General features: G+C 40.9%; 1 protein-coding gene across 2 annotated transcripts in view; it reads right to left on the minus strand.

Moving 5' to 3' along the window:
* Positions 1 to 16,148, minus strand: part of grik4 (glutamate receptor, ionotropic, kainate 4) — a 183,232-nt gene that overhangs the window by 69,243 nt on the left and 97,841 nt on the right. Inside the window, exons 11-13 of one of the 2 annotated variants that reach the window (XM_068054200.1) lie at positions 10,871 to 10,978; positions 5,398 to 5,601; positions 108 to 221 (exon numbers count right to left, since the gene is read on the minus strand). In XM_068054200.1, the coding sequence (XP_067910301.1) occupies positions 108 to 221; positions 5,398 to 5,601; positions 10,871 to 10,978 (426 nt within the window). The remainder of the gene's footprint in view (positions 1 to 107; positions 222 to 5,397; positions 5,602 to 10,870; positions 10,979 to 16,148) is intronic. The other variant, XM_068054201.1, reaches the window with a different exon arrangement.

The raw sequence follows: 16,148 nt of genomic DNA on the forward strand, positions 1-16,148 counted from the left end.
GAGCTAAGGCTGGCGCAGCATGCAGAGGAGAGAAAAGACAAGAAATCTGACACAAAGATATGCTTTTTTCTACTGTGTACTGAGTTGCAGAGAAACAGATCTCTTACCATCTGAACTCGGTACAAGATACTAATTCCTAAAGTCATAAATGGTTTGGAGAAATCGATGACCTTCTCACGCTCTGCTGTGATGGTTAAGCCTGCTACAGCCAGGTCAGCTTTCTGTAAACATATGACAAGTATAACAGACAGAACAGGACAGTGGTGACTGAACAACACACAAATACATTTTACCGACAACTGTTCAACTCAAAGCATATTGGCAGGTGGGATTTAATAGCTAATTCCCTCTTAGCAGGAAATTGGAATTTGAGGGAGAAAAATGGGTTTTGGCTGAATTTTCAACCCATGTTTATATGGCAAAACATTTTTCTACAAAATAAAAATTTGTCAATTTAACCAATTATCAGAGATCAGATATAATTAATTTGTAATCAGTCAGCTTATCCATCGTGACATCAGCCTCTCACTGTTAGGTTTAGAAACTGCATTGGATTTTTCCCTCAATTATAATGGCCCAGATATTACTGAAGTGGGGCATCTAACAGTGTGCCCTGTTAGTTAGACCTGTTCGTGCACATTTGGTTTAAAAAAAATTTGGCCATAAAGCTGCTGGAAGTGTGAACCAATAATGGCATGGCTAAAGCAACAGGGCATGTGGAAACTTAGCGAACGATGGGACTAACAGTGTGCCTCCATAACCAAAGGGGGTTAAATGATTAAGAAGGACTGAGGTGGAGATGAAATTCAATGTCAAATCAGATGCAGAAAGAGAAATAAAGAGAGGGTAAGAAAGAAAGGATTGACAGAAAGGAAAAAGGACAAAAGGAGAAGAATGAAAAAATGTCAACATTTAAAATGGCATTTTAAAAATCGCCAACAATTCACACACCACCTGAAGGAATGAGACTCCATCCTTTTAATTGTTTACTTTCTGGGCCAGCGAGGTTGGCTGGCTGCCATTAACAATGATCACATTGTAAAAGGGTACTTTTAAGACTTCACCTTCTGTAGCGAATTTAAAGGACAATTAATGTGCAAATGCAGAAACTTCTGGAAACTCACAGGGAGGGTAAGAACTATTTTCAGGAAATTAATGACAGAGCTACGTAAATCATCCAACAACTTGTGGTAATTCACATTTCACGTGCTATTCCTTCCTTGCCACCAGTTGTTGGCCAATTTGCACATTACTAATAGCAAGTGTCATTCACACTTCAGCAAGTTCTGGGTTGTTACATTATAATGCATTTTGCAACTATGGAGAACTCTCATACATTGTGAGAATAAGATTTAACACAGATATTGTCCGCACTGTCATGCAAGCAACATATTTTCAAAATTTATAACTACCATTAATAAATTATAGATATTTGTGAAACAGTAAAATCCAAATGCTTTAATGTGTACATGGAAGCAGCATCTATAATATGGAAGTGCCACCTGGAACAGATGATTTCACAATGTGTTCAAAATGTAATCAACAGGCAAATAGGAGGCAGTCAGCAGTGGTACTGATGTGAACCAGGACTGTGCAGTGCCAAAAAGGGCCTGGGTTGACTGTGAGATTGACACCAAGCGTTATTTCTATGATGCATCCTGCCTTAATTTTCATATTAAAGGCTGCTGTGATTTGCATTGACCTAGCAAATCCTGACCCAGTCACCTCAACCTAGCCACCTCTGACCCGATCACCTCAACCTAGCCAACTCAGATCCGGTCATGCCCCAAGCTAGTCACACCGACCTGACCTGGTCTTGCCTACATATGATTCCAGCTCTATTCTACAGTTGATGTGATTTCAGTATTGCACTGTGGGTTCAATAGTCCAGTGCTAATGGAACTAGGCTAATTACTCAGAGATGCAAGTTTAAAACCCACAAAGGAAAACTGTGACACTGAATGAATTAAATCTGGTAGTTTATTGCTGGTGTGTGAAATGTAGCTTTGAAAGCTTTTAACCGTAAAAACTAGGTCAGGGAATGGAACTGGTCACCTCAACCCAGGCACAGCAGCCATCCTCACCTGGGCACCCCAAACCAGCCAACCTGTCACCCCAATCCAGGCACCCTGACCTCTTCAACCCGGTGGTCAGCTACATCAGCTACCTCGATTCGAGCACCCTTACCCAGTCAACCAAGCAAATCCTGACCCGATCACCTCAACCTAGCCAACTCTGACCTGGTCACTGCAACCTAGCCAACTCAGATCCGGTCATCCCCCAAGCTAGTCACCCCGACCTGACCACACTGTCCCGGCCACCCTGACCTACATATGGTCTGGCATACATATGGTTCCAGCTTGACTCTACAGTTGACTCTTACAGTCCTCAGAACAACTAAGGATGACAATACTGCTGACAATAAATTGTGATTTATTTCTTGTAACTATATTTTCAAAAATAAAAAACTGTTTTTTACTCATTTGTGGGATGTGAACATCACTGGCAAGGCCAATATTTATTATTCATCCCTAATTGCCCTTGAGAAAGTGGTGGTGAGCCTCCTTCTTGAACTGCTGCAGTCCATGTGGTGTAGGTACACTCACTCTATGTGAAATAGAACAAAGAACAAAGAAAATTACAGCACAGGAACAGGCCCTTCGGCCCTCCAAGCCTGCGCCGATCCAGATCCTCTATCTAAACATGTCGCCTATTTTCTAAGGGTCTGTATCTCTTTACTTCCTGCCCATTCATGTATCTGTCTAGATACATCTTAAAAGACGCCATCGTGCCCGCATCTACCACCTCCGCTGGCAACGCGTTCCAGGCACCCACCACCTTCTGCGTAAAGAACGTTCTACGCATATCCCCCCTAAACTTTTCCCCTTTCACTTTGAACTCGTGCCCTCTAGTAATTGAATCCCCCACTCTGGGAAAAAGCCTCTTGCTATCCACCTGTCTATACCTCTCATGATTTTGTACACCTCAATCAGGTCCCCCCTCAACTTCCGTCTTTCTAATGAAAATAATCCTAATCTACTCAACCTCTCTTCATAGCTAGCGCCCTCCATACCAGGCAACATCCTGGTGAACCTCCTCTGCACCCTCTCCAAAGCATCCACATCCTTTTGGTAATGTGGCGACCAGAACTGCACGCAGTATTCCAAATGTGGCCGAACCAAAGTCCTATACAACTGTAACATGACCTGCCAACTCTTGTACTCAATACCCCGTCCGATGAAGGAAAGCATGCCGTATGCCTTCTTGACCACTCTATTGACCTGCATTGCCACCTTCAGGGAACAATGGACCTGAACACCCAAATCTCTCTGGACATCAATTTTCCCCAGGACTTTTCCATTTACTGTATAGTTCACTCTTGAATTGGGTCTTCCAAAATGCATCACCTCGCATTTGCCCTGATTGAACTCCATCTGCCATTTCTCTGCCCAACTCTCCAATCTATCTATATTCTGCTGTATTCTCTGACAGTCCCGTTCACTATCTGCTACTCCACCAATCTTAGTGTCGTCTGCAAACTTGCTAATCAGTCCACCTATACTTTCCTCCAAATCATTAATGTATATCACAAACAGCAGTGGTCCCAGCACGGATCCCTGTGGAACACCACTGGTCACACGTCTCCATTTTGAGAAACTCCCTTCTACTGCTACTCTCTGTCTCCTGTTGCCCAGCCAGTTCTTTATCCATCTAGATAGTACACCTTGGACCCCATGCGCCTTCACTTTCTCCATCAGCCTGCCATGGGGAACCTTATCAAATGCCTTACTGAAGTCCATGTATATGACATCGACAGCCCTTCCCTCATCAATCAACTTTGTCACTTCCTCAAAGAATTCTATTAAGTTGGTAAGACATGACCTTCCCTGCACAAAACCATGTTGCCTATCACTGATAAGCCCATTTTCTTCCAAATGGGAATAGATCCTATCCCTCAGTATTTCTCCAGCAGCTTCCCTACCACTGACGTCAGGCTCACCAGTCTATAATTACCTGGATTATCCCTGCTACCCTTCTTAAACAAGGGGACAACATTAGCAATTCTCCAGTCCTCCAGGACCTCACCCGTGTTTAAGGATGCTGCAAAGATATCTGTTAAGGCCCCAGCTATTTCCTCTCTCGCTTCCCTCAGTAACCTGGGATAGATCCATCCAGACCTGGGGACTTGTCCACCTTAATGCCTTTTAGAATACCCAACACTTCCTCCCTCCTTATGCCGACTTGACCTCGAGTAATCAAACATCTGTTCCTAACCTCAACATCCGTCATGTCCCTCTCCTCGGTGAATACCGATGCAAAGTACTCGTTTAGAATCTCACCCATTTTCTCTGAGTCCAAGCATAACATTCCTCCTTTGTCCTTTAGTGGGCCAATCCTTTCTCTAGTTACCCTCTTTCTCCTTATATATGAATAAAAGGCTTTGGGATTTTCTTTAACCCTGTTTGCTAAAGATATTTCATGACCCCTTTTAGCCCTCTTAATTCCTCGTTTCAGATTGGTCCTACATTCCCGATATTCTTTCAAAGCTTCGTCTTTCATCAGCCGCCTAGACCTTATGTATGCTTCCTTTTTCCTCTTAGCTAGTCTCACAATTTCACCTGTCATCCATGGTTCCCTAATCTTGCCATTTCTATCCCTCATTTTCACAGGAACATGTCTCTCCTGCACGCTAATCAACCTCTCTTTAAAAGCCTCCCACATATCACATGTGGATTTACCTTCAAACAGCTGCTCCCAATCTACATTCCCCAGCTCCTGCTGAATTTTGGTATAGTTGGCCTTCCCCCAATTTAGCACTCTTCCTTTAGGACCACTCTCGTCTTTGTCCATGCTAAATGTTTCAGTTAGCATCAGCCCAGAGCAAAAATTGCCCATAATTTGTCACTCACGATTTGATAATCATACTCAGTGATAACACAGAGTAGGGAAGAGAATCAGGGAACAGAGGAAGTAAAATTCACATTAGTGTAGTACAGGTGCATTTCTGAGCTTGGGACTAAAGCAAGTTGTGGAGAACTTCAACTCTCCATTTTACTATTATATGCCTCATGTGGGGGTGTTTGATGCTCAACAGTGGAAACTTGAAATGGACACGTGTTTCATTTCCCAGCACTAACATCCCTCATCTTGATGAATACTAAATTCACCAATAAAAGATGAACAAGTATTGTCAAGTAAAACAAAAGGAAAATCACTGCTGTTCCTCTGAGTGAGACCTCCAGTTACAAGGTTTAATGGAAACAATCGATTGCTGAATCTGCAGGATTTTCAGCAGGAATGTTATTCTCAGCAGCATAGAAAGGTTACTTAACCTCAACTGATCTAAAACTGATCTTCCATTCATTTGTCATGTTGTTTCTTTTGTTCAGTACTTACCCTTGAAATAAGCTCACCGACCATCCCAGTCCATGTGCCATTGGACTCTGCCACCCCATACACACCATCAGCTACCAGTTGGATTTTGTAATGAAATCTGAGGATTTCTGACAGCTCCTTCAGCATATCCACACAGAACCCTTCATAGCGTTCATTTCCCTCCAATTCCTGGTAGTTTGGTTTTAGCATCACGTATGGATTTTCCTAAAGAAAATATGATGCCTTTTTCACCGAGCTATTACTGGGAGTATGTGCACAGAAGCTCCCTCACAGAACACTCCAGTAAAGAAAAAATACATTTGCATTCAGCTGTTGTACATATTGAGCAAGTCTAAGTTTCACTTAAAATTTACGACAAGCAGATCAATAGATAAATTTAGAATTTACTGTTGTGATTTTAGTGCACGAATGCTTTACACATTAATGCAGCATTCCTCTCACTGCTATTTTAATAAACATATTAACCTGTTAATATGATAAAATAAATAGGTCAAACCTATAAAATTACAGATGAGCATCAGATGAATGTGCTAAGTATTTCCTGCTAATAAAAGGCTGAATTGAATGAAAGCAGCAGTACCCAATTCTGATATTTAAAAATCTGCATTTTCTCTTAGAGTGATAGCATCTTTATGATACAAAGTCATAGATAATACTGAAATACATCATTGTGATGGAAATCCCCTCATCAAAGGAAGTCTTGTTACCCTATGTTTTCATGAAAAGATGTAATCTCAAAGTGGTTGGCTATGTCCTCAAGGCACAGTAAAAATCGTCTACAAACTGCTACAAGTCAGTCAGTAGGTGTTAACTTTTTGGCACATAACAAGTTCCTAATCCCAGTGAAGCTATAATGCAGAGGTACTGAGTGGAGAATAGATACTTCTAATATTGAGGGAGGAACCAAGCTCCATTCTGCCGACTTCTTCCTCCTTCATTTAAATGAACTGCCACCCAGCCTGAAATTAGATCATTTATCAAAGACTGAGAATCGAACCTGCTCTCATTCTGTACGGCTCAGTTACTCCCCAGCCTGCCTTTTTATTGCTCAGTTCAAGGGTAGCATTTGCAGAAGCTTGGGAATAGGTTGACTGAGCAGAGAACTGTGTATATAATGAGGACACCTAAAAAGAAGAAAATAAAATACCATAAAATGGAATGGGAACAAATAAAATCAAACAAGAAAGGGAGCAGGACCTGCTTGTGAGTCTATGGCTGTATAATTCTATCCACGTGTACCTGATCGTTGTGTTAATGGAAAACAGAAAGGTGATGGAAGTAGACATTTCAAGGTGGACATGTCAAAAATAATTCAATGAATAATCCATAGTAGAGATCGAGAATTATAAGGCTGCAAGCACAGTGTTATTTTTGTCTTTATTTACGAACAGCATACGTAGGCCAAAATTAAACAGGGTAATTCATTGAAATGCAGACTCTCTCAATAGCCCAGAGAGAATATGGTTAAGGGGTAGATATTACTGAAAACATTAAATAGTTTTGGCAAAGTAAATCCATTCTTTTAAAGGGCCGTGGGACCAGAGATCATTATGAAAATTAAGTTGAAATGAGCCATCAGAGGGTGCTCAATGTTTATATTAATTTGTCAGGTGGGATATGAAAAACATGTCCTGCAGCTGGTGGACAAAAGAAGTTTGCAACTCAAACTGTAGGCACAAAACCTGGCTGAGTATCTGCGTTCAGTATAATTAACATAACATAGGCAGTGTAATTAATATGGGCAAGCTGTGGGCATGAATATGTTTGGCATTGACAGGAGGCAAGAAATTATAATGCTGCAAGTCTTAAATGCCTTCAGAAACGAAAAGGGGCAGTCAACATTTTTCTGGCCAAACAGGAGCAAATCATGGCTGGAGATTTGAACCAGGGAGCTGTGGATGTTTGCAGCACAGATGCAGGCCATTTGGTCCATCATGTCTGTAGAAGCTCTTGCTACAAACTAATCCCACTGCTCTGCACTCTGCATATAGTCCTGTACCCATAATCTGCTTCAATTATTTATATATTTTCCCTTAAAAAGGTGCTGCATTTGTGGCAAGGTATTACCTGCTTCAAACAACTCTGCATAAAGAAATTTAACATCTCTCCTCGCTCTTATTGACAATTTTAGTTAAATGTAATCTCATCACTGACCCCCAATTCACTCATTTGCCCTTCATAACTTCAAAAATTTTCATTAAATCTCTTAACCTTCTTAACACCAGTAAGAATAGCACAGTATCGCAATCCTGCCTTATAATTACAGTTTTCCTCTCCTGGCAGCAGTCTGCCATGTAGGCTGTCTATGGTTTTAATGTCCTTTCAGACTGGGCAAATCCTAGCAGAAACTGTTCTAAACTGCATCAAAGTCTTAATAAACATAGGCGCAGGAGGCTACCATTTAGCTCATTGAGCTTGTTTCACCATCCAATTAGATCATAGCTGCTGTGTATCTCAATTCTATTCACCCACCTTTGATCCCGATCCCTTGATACCCTTATCGAATAAAAATGACTTCATTTAAATATATTAATATTTTGGACAGGCACTTCTGATGGTCACCCTATTACAAAATCGAATGCCTCCAGGAATGAGGAGAAATCAAACAGAACTGATCCAAAACCAATTTCCTTACAGAGTCATACAATGATATACAGCACATAAGGAGGCCATTCGGCTCATTGAGTCCATGCTGGCTCTCCACAGCGCTATCCAGTCAGTCCCACTCCCCCACTTGATCTCTGCAGCCCTGGAGTATTCATATTAACATGATGATATATGTTTCAGTATCAAAATTTCAATGTCTAACTTGACACAAAATATATTGTATCATTTTAGAATGTACTTGACTTGCCAGCAAACTAAAGAATCAATAAAGGACTACTTACCTAATAGTAAGAGCTTTGACAACTGCCAAAAGTGAGGGACAGTTAAATGCAATCAGCATAACAACTGAATAAGCATGACTACAGTGCAATAACCTCATTGATTAATGATTACAGTCATAGAAACTTACAGTACAGAAGGCAGCCATTTGGCCCATCATGTCTGTGCTCTTCAAAGAGTCAGCAGTCATGCTTAGTTCCACATCCCTGCTTTTTGTCTGCCCTGTAAATTTCTCATCCTCAAGTACCTTTCCAAATTCCTTTTAAAATTATTTATGGAATCAGCTTCCACCAGTTTTTCAGGTAGAACGCTCCTGAGCTGTCTGAGTGAAATAAAATTCTCCTCATCTTCCCTCTTGGTCTTTTGCTAATGATTTCGAATCTATGATCTCTGGTTATTGACCCACTTGCCAGAGGGAATAGGTTTTCTCTACTAACTCTAGCAAAACATCTCCATTTTGAAAACCTCCATTGGTCACCTCTTGACCTCCTCTGTATCCTTTCTAAGGCCTTTACATCTTTCTTGAAGTGTGATGTGCAGAATTGTCCACAATACTGCAGCTGAGGCCTAACCAGTGATTTATAAAGTTCTAGTATGATCGCTTCGCTTTCATATTCTATTCTTCTATTTATAAACCCAAGTAAACCATATGCTTTTTAAACCACATTATAAACTTGTCCTGCTACATGTAAGGATGTGTGTATATGGGCACCAAGGTCTCTCTGACCACCTACACTTTTCAGAATCGTGTCATTCATAGTAAGCTGTCTTTCTGTATTAGTCCTCCCAAGCTTCACACTTCCCTGCAATGAGCTCCAATCTGCCATGCTCCTGTCCATTTTACCATAACTATCCTTATTAATGCAGTAATTTCACTGATTAACGATTACAGTGCAGTAATTTCAGTGATTAACGATTACAGTGCAGTAATTTCACTGATTAACGATTACAGTGCAGTAATTTCAGTGATTAACGATTACAGTGCAGTAATTTCACTGATTAATGATTACAGTGCAGTAATTTCACTGATTAACGATTACAGTGCAGTAATTTCAGTGATTAACGATTACAGTGCAGTAATTTCACTGATTAATGATTACAGTGCAGTAATTTCACTGATTAACGATTACAGTGCAGTAATTTCACTGATTAATGATTACAGTGCAGTAATTTCACTGATTAACGATTACAGTGCAGTAATTTCAGTGAGGAACGATTACAGTGCAGTAATTTCACTGATTAACGATTACAGTGCAGTAATTTCAGTGATTAACGATTACAGTGCAGTAATTTCACTGATTAACGATTACAGTGCAGTAATTTCAGTGATTAACGACTACAGTGCAGTAATTTCACTGATTAACGATTACAGTGCAGTAATTTCACTGATTAACGATTACAGTGCAGTAATTTCAGTGATTAACGATTACAGTGCAGTAATTTCACTGATTAACGATTACAGTGCAGTAATTTCACTGATTAATGATTACAGTGCAGTAATTTCACTGATTAACGATTACAGTGCAGTAATTTCAGTGATTAACGATTACAGTGCAGTAATTTCACTGATTAACGATTACAGTGCAGTAATTTCAGTGAGGAACGATTACAGTGCAGTAATTTCAGTGAGGAACTGTACAATGCATAACTGCACAGTTGAGGGTTATGAATGACGTGAAACTGTTTGAACCTTGCTCTGCTTATATACCAGTTCACTCGAACAATTTTAAAATGCATAGACTAAGGAGTTGGTTGTGATATTTCATTTTTTCCACAGGTATTGTCGCTGCATGGATTATATTGGTTTCAAATCACATGCTGTGTGCTGGTTACATTTCCTGCTACAAAATTGACAATCTAAGCAGTTAAATTTGTCGAGCCTTTAAATGAGTCATTTGAAAGAAAGTACAGAATACGCTACAACTACAACATAGAAGTGAATCCATTACTGAATGTTGTCTGAGGTGGTCCCAGGCCATGGGGAATGGCTATCCTGAGCTCAGGCTAGGAGAACCATACCATTACGTTTCAAACAGTCAAGGGAAGAGACTTCATTTGTGGCATTGAGAATAGTCTTTGCAACAGGGCTAATTGATCAAGTCACATGCTTGTGCCGTATGGTAAAGTCAGGCATTTAATGCATAGAAATACTTTCAGCAAAGCCACTAATGTTACAGTTTATGCGAAACCCAGAGTTAATCTGGCAGCCTGACTGAAAACTAACAAAGTACACAAATGTTGATGATCCATATGATCTAACTGTTCCTGTTTTTGTGGCATTACAAAGACCAAAATTTGATTTTATAGCCAGTTGATCCTGTTATAGTACAAGAATGATAAGAAATTGTCACTATAGTTCGGTGATAATACCACAGATATCTTGTAAATAGTGTTACACTTCTAGCCCTGGCCTGAATGAGATTACTTGGATCATGACTAAATAACACTACGAAACTACAGATAGTCCCATGAACAAGTGCTCATGCACAATGAAGGTGTGTATCAGGTGAACCTCTCCATTTCACTCTCTGGTTCTGGTACAAAGATTACATACACAATAATAGTATAGTTTATGGCTATTGCTTACCAAGATTGTCGTCACTATAAGAGTTTTATTGAACAAACTCTCTGAAGCATTTAAAAAATAAAATCTTCTGTCCATCACTAATCTGTTCTCTGAGTGCCAGATCCCAACCTATGGAAAGAAACAGAAATTTAAACCTGTTGCTGGGTGAGGGAAAGGGGATAAAACCATACATTTGTCATTCTATTCTCACTTGTTCTTACGTGGCTTGCATTTCACCATCATAAACCTCAATCTTCTAACCATACCTTTCTAAAAAGTGCTACCAGAAGCAATTCGTCACAATGTTTCAATTTTCTAAACTAACTCGAACCTAACAAATCGTTTCCAATTTCCTTTATTTCAGAAACATCAATAACATAACTCTTTACACTATGATGCAATTACAATTATTTACAACTACGCATATTAAGTGAAATAAACCAAACTTTGGTGACTGAAAGGCAGAGGTATCCTTTGATTGGTAATAAAATCTTGTATTTTCAATTCTTCAAAGACAAAGGGGAAATTTTAACCTAACCCACCCATTAGGAGACCCATGGGATTGTGAGCAATGCTAGTTTTACACCCCACACAATTATATTATTCATTGAGGATGTGGAGAGTATTATTCAGCAGACTGTAAAACCAGTGTTTCTCTTGATTCAATAGGTTTCCCAATCAGTGAGTTGGGTTAAAATGACCTCCAAAGCCTATTAATTTATCTCGCAAATTTAACCAACAGCTAATACTTCTTACCTTTGGTGGTTACATTCTGAGTCATTCTTCATCTAATGGGCTCCTTGAACTTATCATCTTACCTCAGAGCTGCTGTAAAGCTGCCACCAAGAAGCTCCATTTCCATTTGTAACCAAACATTTAATTTTCCATCAAAACCTCTTAAGGAGTATAACTTACCTTGCTCCCACTTCATGGGTGTGAAAGAGGCCCAAGGAGGGTAAATTGCAAGGTTGGGCCTGTCTCAGGTATCCCTAACAGACACCTAAAAAAGGCATTAGGCCCCTTACAAGTATAAATGAAGGGACCTACGCCTGATTTCACTCCCCTCACAGAAATTGTTTTTTGACCTGTGAAGCAAATGGCAACCAAATGTAGGGTTATTTTTCAAAAAAGAAATCAGAATGTGTTGCTGCGGAACTAAGAGTGCTTCCCGACTTCTCAACTCCCCAATTGGTCCCCATTCACTGCTGCTCCATACTGCCCCCCGCTCTACCCCAGGACTTAACTTCGTGCTGCTGCTGGTGAGCTACATGTGGAGGTGCTTCAAATACCAGCAGCTCACCAAATTAAGCAAATGAGGGGCAGCTCTAGACCAGTTGGTTTGGACCTGAAAATGGGCCACAGCCAATTTCTGCCCCTTAGCTCACTAAATATCCCAAATTCAATGACGTGAACTGTGGTCCTAACTCTAGGAGAGACTTCTCTCATACTTCAAGCAGAATACAAGCAAAAAAAATGATTAACTGATGGACAATTCATCTCTCACCTCTACCTTCCAAATCTCTATCTATCTCAACTTTTCTTATCTTTATCTGTTTTTTCAATGGTCAGCCAGTCAATATTCCCCTGAATGTTCTTCATTTGCTCATCCTAAACCTCAAATAACCATTCCTACATAATTTTCTTTCTCCCAGGATCATCACAAAATGCAATAGGAGAACAGGAACAGAAAAAAAGATAAAAACAGAAGGAGAAAAGGGAGAATGGGAGAGAATTTAGATGATGGGAAAATGAGATGATGGGAAAATTTAGATGATGGGAAAATGAGAGAATTTAGATGATGGGAAAGGAAGCTACATATCCAAAATTGCTGATGACACAAAGATAAATGACATTGTAAACAGGGTGGATGGAAGTGTAAAACTACAAAACGATATTGATAGATTGAGTGAATGGTCAAAATTATGGTAATTGTGGCAAATGGATTTCAATGTAAGCAAATGTGAAATCATCCACTTTGAACCAAAAAAGAATAGAACAGAGTACCTTCTAAATGGTGAAAGGCTAGAAACAGTGAAGGTCCAAAGGGTTTCAGGGTCCAGGTACACAGATCATTAAAATGTCATGGACAGGTGCAGAAAATAATCAAAAAGGCTCATGGAATGTTGCCCTTTATATCCAGAGGACTGAAATACAAGGGGGTAGAAGTCATGCTTCAGCTATACAAAGCTGGTTTAACCACACCTGAAGTACTGTGAGCAGTTCTGGGCACCACATCTAAGGAAGGATATATGGCCTTGGAGGGAGTGCAGCATAGATTGCCTAGAATGATACCTGGACTCTAAGGGATAAGCTATGAGGAAACATTACACAAACTAGGGTTGTATCCTGTGGAATTCAGAAGGTTAAGGGGTGATGTGATTGAAGTTTTCAAGCTATTAAGGAAAATAGATAGGGTAGATTAAGGGAAACTATTTGGGAGTCTAGGACTGGGGGCATAGTCAAAAATTACAGCCAAACCTTTCAGGAATGAAATTAGGAAACACTGCTACACACAAAAGACTGGTAGAAGTTTGGACGGCCTATCTGCAAATGGCAATTGATGCTAGATCAGTTGTTAATTTTAAATCTGAGATTGATCGGTTTTTGCTAGCCATTAAGGGCGGGGCAAAGGCAGACATATGGAGTTAGGTTACAGATCAGTCATGACCTTATTCAAAGGTGGAACAGGCTCAAGGAGCTAAATGGCCTACTCCTGTCCCTACGTTTCTTTGGTGACCCATTTGAAGCACTTATGAACAACAGACTGAGAGATACAGGAAAATTGCCCTGCAGCAATCTGACAGGAGTCTGAGGCAAAGAAGTTAAGAATAGTGCTGACTTTCTCTGCCACTGGCAAAACATGGCTACTGGCCCAGCAGGCAGTAGGCCTTGTTGCAAAGGTCTGAAATAAAGGTCTGCCTGGAGATTCACAAACTCCTCTTCCATTGCTTTTCAAATTCAGGAAACAGTCTGTCCTGGAGATCCTATCAACTGGTAAAGTCCTTGCCAAGCAACTGCTCACCAGCTACAAGGTCCAACTGCTACTCCTTGTGGTAGGGAAGCTGCTTGTCTTCATGTAAGCAATCAAGGTAGCAAGAATGTTAGTATTATAAGCTTTGTGTTTAATGAGAGTGTGTAAGCAGAATTAATGTAAAAAAAGCAATTTCCCAGGTGTCTCCTGTGGAAATGAAAAAAAAATGCAATAGCAAACAGTTACAGATGGTGAGAGTGCTTTCAGGTAAGTGTCTCTTAAAATACTGTTTCCAATGGCCCATGAAAACCAATCCCACTAGTTTTTACTCAGTAGGTTCAGTGCCGAGTGGTACTTTTTGTGGGCACGTTCCATATACATTGGGATTCTAATGGCATCGTTGCATCCCAATTTCCATGTATTTATGAGGCTGCCGCCTCTGGCCTAAAATCTGCAGTAAATATGCAGCAGGCAGGAATTAAGGGGGATTATCTTAAATTAAATTGCAATGCCAATTATCTTAAACATGTGCCCTCTATTAAATCTTTCCTTAACCTTCTCTGCTGTAAGGAGAACAATCCCAACTTTTCCAGTCTCTCTCTGTAACTGAAGTCCCTCATCCCTGTTACCATTCCCATAATCTCCTCTGCACCCTCTCCAATACCTTGAAATCACCCCTTAAAATGTGGTGTCCAGAATTGGGCACAAAACTGCAGCTCAGTCCTAACCTGTGTTTTATAAAGATTTAGTAAAACTTCCTTGCTTTTGTACTTTATGCATCTATTTATAAAGGCAAGGATCCCATATGCTTCTTTTAACACCCTTCTCAACTTGTCCTGCCACCTTCAAAGACTCGTGTACATACACAACCACCCACTCCCGCCCTCCCCCAACTCCTGCACCCCCCCACCCCCCACCACCGGTTACCTCTGTTCCTGCATCCCTTTAAAATTGTATCATTAAATTTATACAAAAGCGAAATACCGCAGATGCTGGAAATCTAAAATACAACAAAAACAATTCTGTGGTGGGATAGTGGTGGGAGGGGGGACAGCGGCACCTTCCTGCCTCCACCCAAATTAAGTCCAGGGCGGAAAGGCCTGTGAACCGCACTTAGTGCTTGATCGAGAGACCTGGCATCGAGAAGGGGGAGGCCCACTGAGAGCAACCCCCCCCCCCTCAGCCCCTGCAAAACCCCTCCAGCCCTGACCTACCTCTGGCTTGGGTCCCTCGCCTCCAACTAGGTCCAGTACCAGCAGCAGTCACCACTTCTGTAGTGGCGCTGCTCAATTAAAGAGCTGCCAGCCTCTGATTGGACGACAACTCTCAGCAGGCGGGACATCTGTCGTTGGAGTCCTTGTTCCCAGGAAAGGCCCACTGCCGTCCACTTAAGTGCCTAATTGACCCCCTGAGGAGGTGACGCTGGGCTCTCACTGGTGCTTAAACCGGTGAGCAAGACTCCCATCACCCAGATAAAATCCCAGCCATTAACTTGGTTTCTCTCTTTTGCTGCCAGACCAGCTGAGTATTACCACTATTTAATTTATATTGCTTCTCCTCATTCTTCCTGCCAAAATGTATCACTTCTCTGCATTAAATCCCATCAGCCATGTGTCTGTCCATTTCACCAGTCTATGTCTTCCTGAAGTCTGTTACTAACTGCTTACTACCTATCCAAGTTTCTTAATATCTATATCCTAACTCCTATCTCTTAGTAACCTGTATCTGTAATTAGATCTATATCTTTATGTCTATATCCTTCATTAATCTATTACTGTGTATATCTGGCAGAAAATACAAACACCAAGAACAACAGAAAATAGTTAACTGAAAGGAGGCAAATCCGGCAGAGACTGACATTATTTGTGTAATAAAGGGAGTTCTGAATAAAATGTCCCAAATTTAGGTATTAAATTCCCATGACTAATTGAGAGAGAGGCACATATTAGAGTCATAGAGAGATACAGCACTGAAACAGGCCCTTCGGCCCACCGAGTCTGTGCCGACCAACAACCACCCATTTATACTAATCCTATATTAACCCCATATTCCCTACCACATCCCCACCTTCCCTCAATTCTCCTACCACCTATCTACACTAGGGGCAATTTACAATGGCCAATTTACCTATCAACCTGCAAGTCTTCGGCTGTGGGAGGAAACCGGAGCACCCGGTGGAAACCCACGAAGTCACAGGGAGAACTTGCAAACTCCGCACAGGCAATACCCAGAACCGAACCTGAGTCGCTAGAGCTGTGAGGCTGCAGTGCTAACCACTGCGCCACCCTGGTCTATTAAAGAAGTAAGCCATACAAATGTAAAACAATA

The sequence above is a fragment of the Heterodontus francisci genome, chromosome 22, assembly GCF_036365525.1.
Source record: "Heterodontus francisci isolate sHetFra1 chromosome 22, sHetFra1.hap1, whole genome shotgun sequence".
Lineage (NCBI taxonomy): Eukaryota > Metazoa > Chordata > Chondrichthyes > Heterodontiformes > Heterodontidae > Heterodontus > Heterodontus francisci.